This window comes from Oenanthe melanoleuca, chromosome 4A (genome assembly GCF_029582105.1).
Source record: "Oenanthe melanoleuca isolate GR-GAL-2019-014 chromosome 4A, OMel1.0, whole genome shotgun sequence".
In the NCBI taxonomy this organism is placed as follows: Eukaryota; Metazoa; Chordata; class Aves; order Passeriformes; family Muscicapidae; genus Oenanthe; species Oenanthe melanoleuca.
The window spans coordinates 13,245,334-13,264,604 of NC_079338.1; the positions used below are offsets into that span (position 1 = coordinate 13,245,334).

Consider the following 19,271-nt stretch of genomic DNA (forward strand, 5'->3'; position numbering starts at 1 on the left):
TTGGGGTGACCTAATTGTGGCCTTCTGGTACCTGAAGAAAGTCTGCAAGAAAGATGGAGAGAGATTATTTACAAGGGCCTGGATTGGCAGGACAAGGGGGAATGGCTTCAAATCAAAAGCAAGGGGATTTAGATTGGATATTAGGAGGAAGTTCTCCCCTGTGAGGGTGGTGAGGTCCTGCCACAGGTTGCCTAGAGAAGCTGTGGCTGCCCCTGGATCCCTGGAAGTGTCCCAGGCCAGGCTGGACAGGGCTTGGACCAACCTGGGATAGTGTAAGATGTCCCAGCCCATGGCAGGAGGGTGGATCAAAATGGTTTTTAATGTCCTTTCCAATCCAAACCATTCTATGACTACAGATAATGCCCTGTTAAGACAAACCAGATTCTCACTTCTTCCCAAGGGTTAGGAGCCTCAGCACTGTCCACCAGCCAGCGTGGTATTGACCAGCCTATTTCACCACAACCTCATCTAGGTATAAACTAGGGCTACATGTAGCTATTGAAGTATTTTGAAAACATTTGGTTTTCTTTTTTATTCCTGGAGCTGTCTGGGCCTGCACAGAACCATCCACTGGTATTTCTGTGAGCAACAACGGCACGGTGTGAATTCAGAAACAATATTTTCACTAGGTAGCGATCAGTGCTGTGGTCCTTGGTGAGAGCTGTGGAGAAAAAGCACACTCCACATACCTCAATCTGCCAGAGATCTGGAGAAGAATGAGCAGACTCCAGACACCTCAAATCTGCCAGAGCTGTGGAGAACGAGCACACTCCGCACACCCCAATCTGCCAAAGCTGTGTAGAACGAGCACACTCCACACATCTCCAATGTGCCAGAGCTGTGGAGAATGAGCACACTCCACACATCTCCAATGTGCCAGAGCTCGGCAGAACGAGAACACTCCATACACCCCAATCTGCCAGAGCTGTGGAGAAGAAGCACACTCCATACACCCCAATCTGCCAGAGCTGTGGAGAAGAAGCACACTCCACACATCTCCAATGTGCCAGAGCTCTGTAGAACAAGCACACTCTGCACACCTCAATGTGCCAGAGCTCTGTAGAACGAGCACACTCCTCACACCCCAATCTGCCAGAGCTGTGGAGAACGAGCACACTCTGGACACCACAAATCTGCCAGAACTCTGGATAAAGAGCACGTTCTGGACAGCTCAGATCTACCAGAACTGTGGAGAACAAGCACACTCCTCACACCCCAATCTGCCAGAGCTCTGTAGAACAAGCACACTCCACACAATCCAATCTGCCAGAGCTGTGGAGAACGAGCACACTCCGCACACCCCAATGTGCAAGAGCTGTGGAGAACGAGCACACTCCTCACACCCCAATCTGCCAGAGCTGTGGAGAACGAGCACACTCCGCACACCCCAATCTGCCAGAGCTGTGGAGAACGAGCACACTCCACACACCCCAATGTGCCAGAGCCGTGTAGAACGAGCACACTCCGCACACCCCAATGTGCAAGAGCTGTGGAGAACGAGCACACTCCTCACACCCCAATCTGCCAGAGCTATGGAGAACAAGCACACTCCTCACACCCCAATCTGCCAGAGCTCTGTAGAACGAGCACACTCCACACACCCCAGTCTGCCAGAGCCGTGCCCGGGCGGCCCGGCCGGAGCGCTGCGCCTGCGCCCTGCGGCCGGGCCCGCCTGCGCTGGGGCCGGGCGGGGAGAGCGGCCCGGGGCCCGCGGGGCCGCGGGGGCTGCGGGAATCAGCGGGAGCGGCGGGCACCGGCCGCCCTCGGAGCCCCGGGATGCGGCTTCGCTGCTGCGGCAGCCCCCCCGCCCGCGGGTTCGGCAGGGCCGGGGCAGCGGCGGCCTGAGGCCGCGGATGGGCGGAGCGGGAGGAGCCGGAGCCGCTGCAGCCGCGATGGCTCAGGAGAAGATGGAGCTGGACCTGGAGCTGCCGCCGGGGAGCGCCGCGGCCCCGGGCGACGGCGGCGGCCTGAGGCGGTCGAACAGCGCCCCGCTCATCCACGGGCTCAGGTGAGGGGCCCGGGGGGCGCCCGGCCCGGCCCGGCCGTGCGGCGGCTCCGCGGCGCCACGGGGAAAAGTGGGGTCCTGAGCGCTGTCCCAGGCTGGGAGGGATTTAGGGAACATATCCTGTTCCTTCCCCTGTGGAGGGGTGCGAGGAACCCGGGAAGACGGGCTTCGGTTTTACTGAAACGCTTTGTTTTCACCAAGCTCTGCTGGGTGTTACAGAGAAACACCGTCCGCAACGTCAGAGTTGTGGCTGTTTTTACACATCGAATAACAATCGCGATGATTTCTGTAATGGATCAAGTCTGAACAGAATAAATCACTGCTCTGGGTATGATTACAACAGTAAACGCTTTCGGAACAATCAGGCAAATTTGGTCAGGAAGGTCATTTCACGGGACCTTGACGTAAGTTTTACATTTAGTGTAAAACAGTGTGTCAGGTGTCCAGGAATTTTCCTGGGTGATGCTAATTTCTGTAGTATGCATTACTGGGAGAAATACAATGTTGTGCGGACAGTTGCGCTTGGATGTTGCCACCGGCCTGTGGCAGGTCTGTTTGCAGGAGGGTTGGGTGTTTGCCAGGTCTGGCTCTCTTCAGCCGGCAGGACAGAAATGGCAGTGGCAGGCAAGGGGCAGGTGAAAGCTTTCAAACAGGTAGGGTTTCTTGCATAGTTTTGTTTGGGTAAGTTTATAACCCAAAGGGCTGTTTCTTTTCTCCTCTGGACTCTTGAGGAGTTGGAAGATGCCCCATCTGCTACATGGTGTGGCTTCCATCCAACTCTAAGGTGGTCCATGTGCTGCTGTTAGTGGTGTGTCTGCATTTTAGGAGAGCATATTGACAATAAGTTTCATAAACTATAGTATGTTACATGATAAGTACTTCCTGGTGGATTGATTTTTTTCCCTTTCTGTTTCTGTAAGGAACTGGATATCAAGTGATGAACAAATCTCATACCTCTTACCAAAATGGTTAACAGTGTCTGACAGTTCAGACAAAATACCACTTCTTGCCTATTCCATCGTGATTTAATGTTAAGTGAATGTAATTTTGATTATTTTACATATTCACAATGCTACAACTCCCATTTTACATTTTGATGCAGTATGGAAGGGTTGTGTGTATGGCAGCTCTCCCCTGGGAGGTTTCTGAGCAGGTGAAATAATTGTGTAACTGAGACTAGATGTTTTTACAATCTCAACTTTTTTAAATTTGAAATTGTAAGACCCTTGACTCTTAAAAAAAAAAAAAAAAGACAAATTATTTAGTTCATGGTTTGGGCAGATGGAAGGATAAGCCTGAGCTCTTGCCTTGACACTGTGCACACACTATGGGTTAGGTGTTCATACAAATAAAACTGAAATGCCATTGAACTAATCTTAGGTGATTGCAGTGGTTTGCCTGTTAGTTTGGAATTTTCCACCAGAATACTGTTTTTGCAAGATTGCAGCTCTTGGCAAGAAACTTCAGTTTTTCCCAGAATGGCTTTGTTGGGTAAACTGAAACAAAAGCTCTTGCTCTTACACAGCTTGCTTTTTCTCCTCTGCCTCCTGTTTTGACTTCTTCATTTTTTAGTAAGGAACTTGGAAAATGAGTTGCCATAGATCCAGGGAATAATTATATACTTATTATATAAGTAGTTTAGATCACAAAAGTTATATTTCATAGAACTTTTAACTATTGTTTTTGTGCCAAATAAAATTTGATTTTTAATGGGAACTGTAGTTTTCTGTGAAAAGTAAGTCTGAGGTCTGACCAGTTCTGGTATTTTTGCAGGGGAGATTAAAGATAGGATTATGTGTAGGTCTTTTTCCTCTCCCTCTCTCTAGCTAGCACTGACTGTTGGGCTCAGGCTATGGTAAAGTGAGACAGGATTGTTCCAACCTGTTTTCTTGACTCAGACCCTGGATTTCAGGATGTGCTGTTTGACTTGTGTTTGCATGCCAACCAGTACATCTGCACTGAAAAGAATTGTGGCTCTTGGCCTCAGCCAAAGCTCATCTCTAAACATCATGTCATGGATCCCTTCAGTTTCTCCTCTTCTGTCAAATGGCAGCTGTTTGATCTCTCGTGGATGTAAGCTGAGTGAAACTTCTTGGAAAATTGTAAATGATGTCTGGTCCTATGTACTTGACATTTTGGAGAAGGAGAGTCTATGCATTTTTCTTGGCAGAAAGTACAGTGCTTCTGCCAGTTGCTGTTGGCTTTTATTTTGCAGTATAAGCTTTATTTGTTTTTTATTTACAGCTACATAAAAGCTGTCTAAAACTTATGTGTCTAACTGGTGTGTTTTGAACTAGAAGATTCTGACAATAGTGTTTCATGAAAGTGCAGTGGGATTAGCAGTCCTTACAGCAAGGTAGTGTTGTTGGTCAGGTTAGTTTTAAATAAATTATATTTGTGGGGGGCTTATGTTCATCCCAAGTTAGCAGCTGGGAAAAAAAAGATACAATGTGAATTTTTGTAATTCAAATCTAATTACAGTCTTGCATTTGGATTTGTTTACCTCTGCAGTTCCTCACTGATTTTGGGGCGTGGGAATTGTAGGGTTGAGATAGTGACCATAAAATTTAGTTTATTTCTGCAGTCCCGTTTATTAAGTGCTGATCATTGACTGTTGATAACACTGGTGATGACATGACCAGTAAAACTTGCTTTAGGAATCAATATAACTAAAATTGCCTTGAGAAAGAAGTTCATTTTGTATCAAATAAATAATCCTATACCAATTCAATGGATACACTGCTGTGGGGCCTTAAAAACTGGGTTTGCTGTAAGTTTAATATAACTTTTCCTGGAAAAATGTTCAGAAGGTATTAAATGTTTGTGATAAGATTTATCAAGATGCTGTATTTTTTAATTCTATTTTATCTGTGGAATCGAAGCTGGTTTCAGTTACAAGCCATTTATATATTTGTTCTGTTGAATGACATTTGAAGCAATATACAAGCAGCAGCCATTCCAAACATAATAAATCCCTACAGTCTAAACAATTCTTCAATTATTCTGAAGACACAAAATGATTAATTGAAATCATTAATTGAAGTAGCTGGGAATTGGAGGATGAGCGAGTTGATTTGTACTCTCTGCCAACGAGCTGAAAGAGTCCTTACCTGCCTGTCTCTGGAGTGCTTTGTCTCGACAGGAGAGCTGTCACAGCATTTGGAACTGAGCTGATGTGAAGAGGTGCTTTTTTGCTAGGAAGGAAATGGCTTTTGCATCTGACAAGTGTTTCTTTTCGCAGCGATAACTCCCAGGTGTTCCAGGGCAGCGTCCTGCGCACCCGCAGGAACAGCACCACCGTCATGAATCGGCACAGCCTGGTAAGAAAACTCCTGCACCAGCCCCAGCAGGTGCCAAGCACAAGTGTGCAAACAGGAATAAACAAAATTAGATTGCAGTCTGTGAAACTAATACCACAAGGCTCTAGACCGTGACATTAATATGCTGTAGCTATAATGAAAAGTTACTTACAGATCATTCGGCTTGGAGAATGCTTGTATTTCATTGTGATCATAACTTTGCTTGTAAAATTGGTGTTCCAAGGTAGAGTAAGAAAGATGGCTTGCTAAGAAAACTAATTGTATAACTGTACTGTTAACAGTTATCAGTGTCTTAAATTATTTTTGATGCTTAAGAAAAAAGTGCAGACAAATACTTCGGCAAAGGTTGCATCTGTAAAAGAACCAGAATAGTTATATTGAAGAAAGATTGGTGGAAAAGCCTTTCTCCTGCTGGGATGAAAAAACTGAAAGAAAGTGTTATGGTCAAGATTTCTTATTCAAGTCTCTTTCTTCATATTTTTAGGGCAGCAGCTTAATGTAAATCTGTTTGTGCTTGTGGTCAGGCAAGAGGAGAAGAAAACAAAGGCGAAAGCTCAGTTCATTGTGTTTACTGAAGATCCTCAGTTGTTAGGCTAAAAAGATGCTAATTCAGGGTGCCTTGCCCAGAACTTGCTGGGAAGCTGGAGCTAATTCACTGATGAGCTGCTCTTCTGCCTGCCCCTCATAAATGTTGAAGCCTCCCGGACTTGTTTCCATCTTCATGGGATGATGTTCCTAACCATTCCCCTCACACTAATATTATTAAAAAGTGTCCTTCTTCACTCCCAGCTGATCAGGTGCTGACAAAATACATGAAATTTTACTTGCACTAAAAATTAAGTTCCCCACTGACTGCTAGATCAGTGCCTTGTCTGCTTTGAAATGCTTCTTTGAGTTGTCTGGGTTATAGTTCTGTTGAATATTGCAGGGAGAATGGAACTGGAAAGGATCTTAAAGATTCTCATCCTTCCTTTAAGACCTTCCTGGCTTTAAACCAGGATCATCCACAGATGAATGATTTTGTGGTAGAATTAAATTTTCAGTATCAAGGATCCTAACCAACCTTCCCCTGTATTCTTCCTATAGCAAAGAATTACATTTAGTTTTATGATGTTAGAGATATTCTAAGGAGCTAGATCACATCCACTTTTGTAAATTCAATTTTATTTAAGAAGGTGCTAAAGTGTATTTCAAAACCCACTTCTTTGTATTTAAGAAAACTAATCCAAGTTTTACTGTGTTGTAAGCTATAAGAGGGTTAAAAGATTCAGTAAGCAACTGAAACTTCTTTATTACAAGTATTACAAGCACAGCTTAAATTTTGCATTTTGTTAAACTTTGTGGAAAAAAAGTTGATTTTAATGTTTGTCTAATCTGTGTGGTGTTCCCTGCCAGGGGAACAATGGGAGTTGCTAAAATCTCTGTTAACTGGAGATCATACAACATCAACTCCATCTTCAATGCTGTCCCAGTTGCTCAGCTGAATTCCACAATTTGTTTTTGGGACTAGCTTCTCCAAGCCTCAGACTTCAGCTGGTTTATAATGATGACTTCAAGGGCAGTGGTGCCATTTGGGCTGGGGATTGATCTGCAGTTTTCTGACACTACATATAATTGCCAAGGAAGGGTTAACCAGGCTCAGTATCTGCAGTTTATTTTCTTCCAGGAGATACCAGTGAGTAAATGTTTTGGTGTTTTTTGCTTGTTTTGCATGGCTGAGGTTTTTGTTTTGTTGCTTAGGCAGAGCAGTTGGGTCTGTGGTTAGATGTTTAGGTGCTATTTCAGCAGAAGTTGATGTTAAATTTTTTCTAAATTTTTTTTTTTTTTTAAAGCTGGGTAGTTTCCCTGCCTGGTTCAGTGTGGCCCCACAGGTGGCTGTGCTGGCAGGAGGCAGAGGGCACTGCAGGGCAGGGCAGAGGCACTGGGGCAGCCCCTGCTCACCTGGGCAGTGGCTCCTGCCAGCCTGGCACTGCTGAGACTTCACCTGCACTGGAACACAGTATCTGACACAGAGGGGGAAGGTGTTTCTCTTCCCTGTCATAGTCTAATGTTTTTATTAATATTTTTGCTCTCTTAAAACACTGGGGATTTGAGCAGCAAAACTTTAATAAATGGATTCAGTTTAGCAAGTATCCTTTGAAAGTGGCAGGTTTCTTTTCACAAGAATTAAATCAAAAGATGCAAACAGAGCAAAAGTGAGTTTTACACACTGACAAAGCAATGATGATGACTTGTTGGAAGCAAGATGTAGGATCCTTGAGCTGTGTTAGTGCATCAGACCCTGCAGAGGAACACTTAATTGTCTTTTTATATTTTTTGTTTTATACTGCAAGCCACTGTTTTTGTACATATTCTATTAATGTCAAACCTTAAAGTATGTGGATCACAGTCATAAAATTAGAATATAATGAGTGGAACAAATGCATTTCTCCTGTGGAATGACAGAGTGAATAGGCAGGAATGCACTATTGTCCAAATCCTTTTCTCTGTGTGAGAATCAAGGTCAACTCAAGGTCTGCATTGGCTGGTGCAGCTTGGAGGAATTTTTATTAGGAGCACAGGATTTTTGGGAACCCAGTATAATAATAAAGCTGATCTGAACTGGGCTTTAAAAGTAGCAAACCAAGATGTTATAGCTGTTAGCCTTTAGTATTATATATTGGGATGACTAAATTCTGGCACAAGCGTTAGTCATCCTCTGTGTGAGCCTGATAGGCTGAATTCCTTTGTGAGAAGCAGGGTGTGATGTCTTCGTGTTTGTTTTTTTAGAAGGAGGGTTCTGGATGTATGAAGCATTAATAGTCTGTGTTAGCTTACCCTGTCAGGCTGCAAAATCCTTGTGTTCTCTGTGGCACTTCTTAGAAGATGGTGCAGTAACAGTTAACTGAATATTTGTTAGTTCTCCAGCTTCAGCATGATGAAGAGCTCTAGTAATGTTTTGTGAAGCAGATGGAGCCTTATAATGAATGAAGTATAAAAACACCTATATTAATGCAAGCCTTACTTGCTGAACACATCCATTTTGCAAAGACACCTTATTTTTTGGAAGGATTTTCATCTTACTAAGAAGTTAAACCTCTATTCAAAGCTTTGGTTTAGAATTTTTGTTCCCTGAATGGCTATGGCATAAATCAACTGAGGGCTGACAATGTGAGGGATATGAATATAATATATGAAAAAATTATATTGTGAGAAAATAATCCCTTTAAATTACTCATAAATTTTGGATGTACAGCTTTAGATCATAGCATTCCAGTGAGATCTTGATGCAAAACTGTCAACATTAACAGAAGACCATTTTTAGTGACGTCTTCTCTGATTTCACCCAAATTGGTGAAGCTCTTGAGAAACCATAAAGAAAGCGTTTAACTCTTTGTTAGCCTTCTAATAGCTGATTTTTTTCACCTGTCAAAATACTCATTTATAGGCAGACAACAATCCAGGAACCTTTTTGTACAATGCATTGTATTTTTAAAGGATCTATTGGGGAGCTTTCTGGATCACTTAAATGAAAATAAATATTCTGAATCACATAAAGGAAAATATTTATGCCAACATATATACTAGGGGTGACAGTGTGCTAGTGAAAAGCAGCTCCATTCTGTGGGGAAAGCTGTCAGTTCTAGTTGCCTGGAAATGGAATGGAAGCCAGGCTGATACCAATTAGCATCTGTGAGCCTACAAAGCAGTATAATGTGGAAATACATATTAACATGTTCTTGCAAGTAAGTAATGTAGGTTAGATATACACTGAGCATGTTATAAGTGATTTTTTTTTTATTAGGTTATTTTTAGTTTGAAGCAACACTACTAATATTTCTGTGGCACCTTTCCCTCCCTTCTGCTGTACTTTAATTCTATGTGACTTTGTTTTGCAGTTTGTGCCTTCGTCTCCTATCCGTATTCCTAGCAGCCGTCTTCATCAAATCAAACAAGTAAGCACAGATTCTTCTAAATGACTTTTTTATAGGTGGCTGGGTTTTTTTGCAGTCAATGTTTAATGTCCTTCAACTGGCTGTAGATTTTATTTTCAAACTGCCTGCCCAGTTCCACGTTTCATGAAGCAAAATGCATCTTACAGCAAGGAGAAGATTTGAGCAGAGAGAGGATTCTTAAAACAGACATTTTAGAAAGGAAACCTTTAATGTAAACCCTTAGGGTAAAGTTTCACCAAGTTTTTGGCAGCAGTGCCAGCATAAATATTCGGGGCCAATGACAAAGTGTTCCTTAACTTGTGTTGGCACAAGACTTTTGTGCAGCAAGAAAACGAGCAGGATAAGGAAGCACTCTGGCTGGAAAATAGTCTGTACTCTTCTGGCTGGGCTATTTTTCATCTGTATAATTTTCTTATCCAGATCCCTGTACTTGTGCTGTCACAGCAGGAACGGAGGGGGAAGGGCAGCAGAGCAAACACTCGGGAAGGGGGGTGGTGTGGGGAATATCTGAGCAGGCTCAAATAGCTCTGCTCCCAGCCAGCACACCACAGGCTGAAGACTCCAGCTTGAAAATCAACAAGCTCAAACTCTTGTGTCTCCTTCATTTTATATCTCCACTTTTTGACAGTAGAATGGTTATAAAATTGGCTTGAAGATGCTTACTTTTTAAATTTTTTTTTTATTTTTTTTTTAAGTTGGCTAGTTTTCAATGGATAGGCTTGATTTTTACAGGGTCAAATGTTAAGAAAACAATTTAATTCCTCAGACAGCATTTTTAGGGTATGGTGCCTGAGTGGTAGAAGGCACTTCTGCTTCCTGACTCGGTTATTTAAGGTAGTTGTACAGTAATCCTGAAGAAAATAACTGCTTCCTTTCATTATGTAAATAATTTACTGGCTTAAATAGACTCTGAAGTACTCGGGTCAGTTGTACAGCTCTTTTTATCAATATAAAAAAGCTTAGAATTAATATGTAAATATCATAGAATCATAAATTAGTTTGGGTTGAAGGGGACCTTTAAAGGTCATCTGGTCCAACCCTCCTGCAGTGAGCAGGGAGATATAATGAGAAATATGCTGAGAGCAGAGGAATTAACTGTTGTGGGTCTGCTCTATTATCTGAAGTAAAATTTGATAATTCAATCTTCTGGAAAATGCTTCTGCATTCATGTTTGTGTCATCCATTTGTTAAAGCAAACAAAGTAATTTTCTAATTTGAGCATTAGATTCACAAGTTGGGATTAATTCCATGTCCTGTATACTCATTGAGAACCTGTGAGATTCACTTCTGTTCTCTTTCAAATCTGAGCAAATTATCACACAGGTGAAGAAATTACTGCTACTTATGATGAGGATTGTGAAGATGTTTAGTTGAACTTTTACTCTTGAATTAGGGAACCTGTTCATTCACTGAACAAACTGGGTATCATTCAGTTAATTTTAAGGAATGGTGTCTGCCTAAGAGAAGATTGAATCATGTTTGTACTTAGTGTTAATGTTTAGCTTAATTTTACATATTTGATCCATTTTAATAATATTTTATGGAGTTTTTTTTAGAAAAAAACCTCACTGAATCCTGAATTCATTGTGTGCAATGCAGTGTATTGCAAATGAGATGCTGACAAGTGTCTAGTTAGTCACTAATCCATAGAGTAAGGTAAGAACCCAGCCATGTTTTTGAGGTTTATCTCTGCTAGTGTCCCCTTTGTAAAATTTTATTACTCAAGACTGCATAAAGATGCTCTGGCATGTGCAGAATTTCTGGTTCATACTATCATTATTCAGTTTTGTAGCTACCTCTTGGTTAGTAATGAAAATAAAGCTGCTTGGGAAACAATCAGCTCACATAAAGCACTTCTTACATGATGGTCTCTCTTGCTACATCTCTGTCTCATCCTCTCCTCCTCACTCCTTTCCATGGATGAGAACTTGAGGTTATTGTTGCTTAACCAAGCTGAATTAAATTTTCCACATGCCAAAGTGAAGTGAAACCACAGCTTTTCTGATTTGCTGGAAAAAAAGTGGGTTGTTTTTTTTTGACCTTACTTCTTCATGTGCTAATCTTTTAGGAAGAAGGAATGAATTTGCTGAACAGGGAAACTGTTCGTGAAAGGTGAGCACTAAGGCAGAGCAGAACAGTCACTGCAGCTGTCTGTGGGCCCAGCACAATACATTTCTTTTCTTCTTTGTAGAGAAGTGCAAGTAGCAATGCAGATGAGCCACTCATGGGAGGAGAGCTTGAGCCTGGTAATGCATTCATGCTTTAATTTGTGTTTCTATCATCAGTATCAGGACACTATGGACTCTCTCATGTCAACATTTCCTTTGATAGAGTTAAGTTGCTAGTATAGCACTGCTTTTGATCAGCAATTTTTCACACTAACGAGGCATAGAGCTATCAATTGTTCAAGGTACATGTGGGCTCCTTGGGCTGCTGTATCAAAAGGAAATTGCATGGATGTCTGCCTATTCAAATTTTCTTCCATGTTCTGATACTCTCCATGTAATATTTAAGGCTTTGTTTTGTTTTGTTTTGTTTTGTTGTTTTTTTTTGTTAAGCATAAGCTCATATATGGCTGCCTAAAAAATGTTGATATGATGGAGGATAACTTTGGGATTTCACACCAGTCATTTTCTTGTTAAGGTACCTGCCTGTAAGATTAATTATGTGTACTGTTTACAGAGTGACAATGATTTTGAGAAATCACTATCACCAAAGCAAGTAGACTTTGTTCCAGTTTCTCCAGCTCCTTCACCTACTCGAGGAATAGGGAAGGTGAGCAAAATGTAGTAATAATGGTTTTATCTTAAGTAGAGCTAAATAAATTCAACCAAATTAGTAGCAAAAGATTAAGCCACCTGCTCCTTTCTACCTCCTACCTCAGCTGCAAACAAGAAACTAGAGAGTAAACAAAACCCCCTAAAACCCCAAACCAGAAAATACCAGCTGCTCATCTTGTGGATGTGAATTTCTGTGGAGTGTTCAGCTGTTATGCTGTGGTTAATAAAAACCAAATAAGTCTGTTTAACCAGAGTACAGTGAAATAAATCTGCATAAAAATGGAATCTGTCCAATTTAAATTATTTTTTCAGTAGCAAAAAGTGGTATCTCAGTATACCAAGTGACTAGTTGCTGTATTTGATACTGGGTTGTTTATTTCTCTGCAGTTAAGCATCAATTGTTACCACATGGGAGTGATACAGTATTCATAATAACACAAACTCTTTTCCTCTCAGCAATGTTTCTCACCATCTTTGCAAAGTCTGGTGAGCAGCAGTGGGTTGCCTCCAAGTCCCAGCCCAAGTCCAACAAGGAGATTTTCAAGGTAAGTCACCAGATCATATCAATGATAGAAAGTTGAAGTAGCATGTTCATAGTAAGCATTTGAAATAGCAGAAATTGTTGTTTCCATAATTGATTTCTGAGCACAGACACAACTTCATATAGTCATGTAGACTTCAGATTTTACAGTGTTGTAAAACATTTGTCAAAACCCTCATGTCATAACATTGGGAAATGGCTGCATTGTGGCATCTGTCTTCCCAGCATAGACTCTATATTGCTCTCATTCATATCTTTAGTAATTGAATTCTGAGGGAAAGAAAACACAAACAGATTTAGGGTTTGTTACTCCTTTGAGTGATGTGGGCACACAATTAAATTTTACTAGGTCTCACAGTTAAGCCTGTCAGCTGAGAAGTAGTCAGTGCCTGGATGAGAGCTTTTAGACTGCCCAGTTGGGAAATAATGTAATTGAACATTTCCTGCTCAGTCTGTGCTTCCTGGCCCATCTTCAGAGGAGGAGAAAAAAAATAAATTACTTGTTTTGAATAAACTATTTTAATGCTATTTTACTTACTGCTTTCCACCTAGTAGTTTCTTTTCTGAATATCTTTTGATTCTTTTTTCAACCTTTCTCTTTTAATGGTGATCTCAGTGCAGCATTTGTCTTCTTTTAGCAGGAGAAGCCAGAGTCCAATTAACTGCATTCGACCAAGTGTTCTTGGATCTATCAAAAGAAAAGGTACAGTATTTAGGTTTGGCTGATACAATAGGCCAACTTGTTAGTTATATAATAATTCATATAGCTGTCTTCATAATTCTATCCAGTTGGCTGATGCTTCAAAAAGTAACAGAAACAGAAGAGAAACAGAAAAGTAACAGAACATATTATGTGTAATGAAACAGACAAATCATTAAATTAGATTTTACTATTCCATAAAGCTTTTAGTTCCATAAAGCTAATAATTGTTTTGTTCTAATTCCTCCCCATTGCTGTGGTCATATAGATGTGATAAAAAATCTGATGTTACCTGCTTAACAAAACAATAAATACAACTATTGGTAAATTTAACTGAAACAGAAAACTTTGAAAGTCCTGGTTAACTGAAGCACACAGGTACTGTACATTTAAAATAACTCTTCAAAACCCAACACTGATGCAAATTCCTGGTTGGCACCTTACAGCTTTATTAGGAAATGTTTCTCTGTCTTTCTGCATTTTTGTTCAAGTTTAACTTCTGGAAATTTTATTGCACCTATTTTTATATCTTCAAGCTTCACCTTTGTTACAGAACATGTCTGGCTCTGAGGCAGCTTTTAAAACACTTTCATTGAGTTCTGTCATAGCCTATTTAAGCATATATCTATCCTCTTCTAGAGTGTTTGGAAATCAAAGTCAATAGAAAAGTTTTGTGATAATCCTGGAGCTTGTTCCTTTTTCTTATTTTCAGCTTCTCTGCTCTGGTGGAGCTGATGAACTGATAGCTGGATAAACCGAAACAAAAGGATTATTCTTCACTACTGAAGAATAAATATCTGATATCTAAGCCTTAGTTAATTATTCACTAAACTGTACTGAAGCTTGGACAAAATGGTTCCAGGAAACAGTCTTTAAAATTTCAGCATCTAAATTCTATGTTCTACATAAGAAATATTGTGAGTTTGAACCTCCATCCTGTTTGCTCTGTAGAAGTACAATGAAAGTAGATTTTAGTTTAACTTAGTCATAATTTTTATCACCAGTATCTCTTTCCAAAGGTGTGACAGAGATGGAAGATCACCCAAAAAGATTATTCCAAGGATCCAGCAACATGCTGACCCCTGAGGCTGCACATCAGGCGGACCTTGGGGCATGGTAAATGCTGTGCTGTTTATTGTCCCTTTCAGCAGAAGCATTACAAATATTTTTTTTCCTAGCAGTGATAATGCTTGAAGTTTTTTGTGCTTGTTTTTGCCTTTTTTAAATAGAGATATCTCATAATGTTACAGCACTGGAATCATCACAGTAAATAGCAATGTTCCCTACAATTCTGCACTTCCTAGGCCTGACTGATAACGTAGGGTGTTGAGCATTTTTAGGAAAAGACACACCATGGATGAGAGCTTTTGGAGTCTGATTCAAAATGCAATCAAATGTGAATGCTGATGCTTTTTTGGGTGAATTGGTTTTGAATTAGGTTTTTCTTCTTTTTCCTTGTTCTTAGTCACAGAGGAGCATGAGTCTGTCTGATCCTCCCTGGAGGGTCAGAGGAGCTGGGGGGAGATAAAAAGCACTTTGTTAAAAATTGTAGTGATTGGTAATAGCAAAGGATTCTGATCTAGTGTTTTAGTTTTTAGGGTGTGCCTACACAACTGTCAAGGGTTGTTCAATGTACTTCTGTCTTTTTGCCTCTCAGCTGATGTACTGAAGTCATGTAGAAGCTTTGAGTAGCAGTAGCAAAATAGATGTTTTAAAGGTACTTAAAAACATCTTTTTTTCACATCCTGTTTACAGTGGGAATAGTAGTGTGGGTTCAATTGCTACCTCTTGGTGTAGGAAATGGTAATTTAAAAAAATCCCTTTGCTGCAATCACTGATGATAGATCAGCTGTAGTAATGAATTTGTGTCCTGTGAAATACATAATACAATGGAGGATAGACAATTTATTATTGGCTGTCTTGGCAAAAAGGCCTCTGGCTGCTGTGCTGGCCCAGGGCTTTGAGGATGGAGTAAAGCTGGCAGTGGGTTGTTCAGTCTGGAACTTCTTATCTGTGCCCCATTTCTGGGTGAGCAAAGGAGGAAATGGGCAGAGTGTCCTGTGTGAGTCTGGGAGTGACTGTGTGTGTAGCTGCAGCTGTATTTCAGATGAAAGGCCCTGCTGCTCCTTCAGAGATGCACCTGTGTGTTTAGACTGGCTTTGGGATGGTTTGGGCTGGCTTTGGGCACTTCCCTGAGCCGGTGCCTCGTTTCTCACGCCCCGGTGTCGCTGTTTTCAGTCTGTCCTCACACGCCCTGGATGACAACAGGAGCAGTGCAGGCTCCTCCTGTGACTCCCCAGCTGAAGTTGGCACCAGCACAGCCTCTCCAGTGTCGCTGTCCGACTCCAGATCTCCGTTTTTGCCCGTGGATCTCATGGCCAAGTTACCGATGAACTGAAGCAGGAATCGCTGATGGACGCCGGGAAACAGGCGAGATATCGCCCAGACTGTGTTTGTGTAACCCATTCTGTTCCTCATAGGAACTTCCAGCAATGCCATTACTTCTAGGAAACTTCCAGAACAGTTCCTTGAGGAGGAATTCACCTTTCTAGTGATTTGTATGACATTTACTACAATACAGAAGCATTTGGGCTGCAGACACATTGGGTGCTCACATCAGCCAGCAGGCTGCCAGTTTGCAGTGGATGTGATCTCCTTACAAACACTATACATGTGTCCTGCTTGTGGAAGACTTGGCTTGCCAGCAGCCTGTGTCCTCCCTGCCTGTGGAGGAGCAGATAACTCACATTTGTCCTCAGCCTAAAACCAATGAAGCAGCTTACTAATTGTTTCTATTCCCAGAGTGTTAGATATTTATATTTTTTTCTTCTTCATATGAAAGGGAGAATATTGCAGGGGGGAAATGGATTATTATTAACATTATTGTGTTCTATTATGATTGGCTCTTAATCAATTCTGTGTTCCAGTGGATGTCAGAATAGAACAAATTGGTGAATTGTCAAATTTATATGTTGGATTCTATTCATGATCATGACTGCTGTTGTGACTAAATCTAAATTAGGTGTGGAACATTCTTCTGCAGTTTTGTATCTGGCGTTTGTTTCTTTTTCTTCCCCATTTAGATGATGTATAGGAGTGGTAGATGCTCTGTTAAAGGTCTTTTAATAGGGAAAAATAGTGACAATATTTGGAACAATACATTAAATCCTGGTATTTTAGTATTTAGTACTTCAGAAATGCATTATTTTAAGTCAGTATTTGTCCTCATATATGACAGATACGGTGAGGAATCTTGAATGCCTTTTTACAGCCTGAGGCCATTAAACATATTTAATCTGTGTTTTATTTCCTGATGTTACTTCCTCAAACAATGACATCAAGTCATTTCTGCTGTTGAAAACTTCAGATGCTGATTGGAAGCCTGGAATCTGGTAATCTGAGATGCTTGAAGAGTCAGTGTGTTGAGGCATCCTGATCTCAACTCAGAAATTCCCCAGCCAGGAGGAAGAATATGCAGCCCCCCATGGACAGCTGTCTGGGATTGTGCAGTGACACCCTCCTTGGGGTTGTGCAGCTGAACTCCCCCAGCTGAGTCCCTCTTTGTTCATGTCTGTGTATCTGTGCTGTGTGGTTTCAAACCTTCTCTCCAGAGAGGTTAAGAATGGAGCAATATGTTTTATTTTTAAACGCTAAATCTTTGTAGTGTGTCATAAAGTGAGGGAAGTATGGAAACTTCCTCAAGTAGGAGGAAAACCTGTCCTGAACTCTGCTGTGAAAGATTCACATGGATGAAGTTTTGACTGACAGCAGCCATCAAAACAAGAAAGGGATGACTTGGAGTGCAAAGACCTGGCGACCTGAGGGCCAGTGACCCATTTCTGTGTGTCCTTATTGTAGAGAGAAAATAGAATGTATTTAATAGCCGACTCTGTTCTAGTTAAGATACGACATGGTTTACTTCTGGTATCATTCCTCTTAAATTATTGCAATAATCACCCTGCTGGTTGCAGTCCCTCCCCAGTGCAGCTGCCCTTTGCCCTGAGCAGATGCACACGGGAGCGCCGGGCTCTGTTTGCTCTCTCTGCTGAGGCAAAGTTTGGCTTTGCAGTTTCAGGTTTGTGCCAAAGAGTTGCTGTGCATTCACTCTTCTGTGGTGAGAGCAAGACTCTTTTTTTAATCTTGCTTATTTCTTAAGAATGAACCGCCTGGTGTCTCTTCCAGTCTTTGTTAGAAGACACATCATATAGGGGGGTTTGATAGCTGAGTGTGGGTCAACTTGTCTCTTTTCTGTTGAATATTTATGCTATTTTTCAAATAAGTGCCAATAAATGGAAAAATAAATGTGTTTTGCTGTTTCTGCACTTTTTTAGATAACCATATTCTTGTTTCCTTCTGGAATTAAATGCTTTGTTTTAAAATCAGAATATCTTGCTATTTACTTCCATCCAGTCTAGTTAATACACAAGTAGGTATTAAAATCTGCAGCAGACTTAGCTTGTTTTCCTCGTGCAATGCTGTCTTGCAGGTCTGTGACAACTCTAGAAACAAAGAAGAATAAACACAAACATTTTTGAATACGAGTTACATGTTTATGTAATTAGTTTATACCTAGAGGAAGTTGTAGTGAAATAGTTGGGAAGAGAGAAGCTTCTGCTGGCTGGTGGGAAGTACTGAGAGTTGTAACTCTTGGGAAGAAGTGGGGAGTCTTTGTGGTTTGCTTTAATAGGGGAGTTAATCATAGAATTATGGAATGGGTTGGGTTGGAAGGTTTACAAACCATCTCATCCCACCCCCTGCCATGGGCAGGGACACCTTCCTCCAGGCTGCAAGCCCTTTCTAAGCCAGCCTTGAACAGCTCCAGGGTTGGGGAGTCCACAACCTCTCTGGGTCAATTAATGCTGTTGGAGGAGAGTGAAATAGTTGTTTATCTGTATCTGTTCCTCTCCCTGCTTTTGCAAAGAAGAAATTGTATTGAAGTTGTGGGAAATCATCTCTGTGTTTTATTTCCACGTCACCAAGAAGCTGCAGTTTCACTCCCTGGAGTCTGGTGACACATACAGGGTTTTTTCAAACTGAAATGAAAAATTTTGGAACCAATTACAGTCCAGAATATGTATCTGGATGCAGGATGTTATACAATGCACAGAACCAACCCTGTACTTATTTAGAAACTCATGCTTTTAATATTGCCTCTGCTTCTCTCTGGGGTTCTGCCACGAATGGCACCTTCCAAAAATCACACTTGGGTTTGGCACTTCCTTGGTCTGGTTTAAAATGATCCTGCAGGATTTGTTGGCAGTGAGATCAGATCTGGGGCCACTGTGTCTTCCTTGACAAGTGATGGGTATTTTTCTTCCTTCCACCTTCTCCAGATTGACACAGCTGCTGAGGGAGCGTCGGTAACCGTGCCAGTGCTCAGGGGGCTGTATTTTTGGAATGAACCCTTCAGTGGCTGCTGCATTTAGCAGAGGGATAGACACTTCCCTCTGGAAGAGAGCTACAAATGCCAGGAAAAATGAGCCTCTGCCTCATCTAGATTGACTTGCAGGATCTGTGTGTTGCCAGTGAAGGAGGTGACCTGAATGCTCAGCTGAGCAACTGCCCAAGGTCCTCCTGAGATCAGTGTAAGAACTCAATCCTAAATTCTTTCTTCTCACCTATTTTCAGAAAACTTGAATGTAAGTGATACCAACCCATAGAAACAAAACAAGTCTGCAAAGTCTGGTGAGGCTGAGATATTTCCATTTATAGATGTGTGCTGTGGTTCCAGTATCAGTGCTGTTTGTGAGTCCAGCCCTGCTATTGTGCAATGATTTGCCAGTGAAGTGACTGGAGGCACCTCCAGCACTCCATGAGCTTGAGAACAGCTTGTGCCTCCCTTAGCAAACGTCATTTCAGAAATGTTCACTTTATGCTGTTGTATTCTTGCATATGCTGGAGTCATAACTCATTTACTTAAAACAGAGAGCTTCAGGAGTCATAATTAAACTGTGTGAGCTCTTCCTACCCTGTTTTAAGCAACCTTTCTC

General features: G+C 41.4%; 1 protein-coding gene across 2 annotated transcripts; it reads left to right on the forward strand.

The window, feature by feature from the left end:
* The first annotated feature begins 1,671 nt into the window (after positions 1–1,671).
* On the forward strand, positions 1,672–17,587 carry LOC130252960 (P2R1A-PPP2R2A-interacting phosphatase regulator 1). 2 transcript variants are annotated; one of them, XM_056491084.1, is made up of 10 exons: positions 1,672–2,008; positions 5,247–5,325; positions 9,204–9,260; positions 11,329–11,372; positions 11,452–11,506; positions 11,943–12,035; positions 12,497–12,585; positions 13,220–13,284; positions 14,301–14,397; positions 15,520–17,587. In XM_056491084.1, exons 1-10 carry the CDS (start codon positions 1,854–1,856, stop codon positions 15,677–15,679), a joined length of 894 nt encoding a protein of 297 aa, XP_056347059.1. In that variant the 5' UTR covers positions 1,672–1,853; the 3' UTR covers positions 15,680–17,587. The 2 variants fall into 2 exon arrangements, with proteins under 2 accessions (XP_056347059.1, XP_056347060.1); XM_056491085.1 differs by having other exon boundaries at positions 13,223–13,284.
* Positions 17,588–19,271: the final 1,684 nt, after the last annotated feature.

What these genes read in the sequence shown, in the direction of transcription:
- LOC130252960 (XM_056491084.1), top strand. Translation starts at nt 1,854, where the DNA reads ATGGGCGGAGCGGGAGGAGCCGGAGCCGCTGCAGCCGCGATGGCTCAG. An exon ending in GTCTTCATCAAATCAAACAA is followed by an intron (nt 9,261 to 11,328) that starts GTAAGCACAGAT and finishes CTAATCTTTTAG; the next exon opens with GAAGAAGGAATGAATTTGCT. An exon ending in TGGATCTATCAAAAGAAAAG is followed by an intron (nt 13,285 to 14,300) that starts GTACAGTATTTA and finishes CTCTTTCCAAAG; the next exon opens with GTGTGACAGAGATGGAAGAT.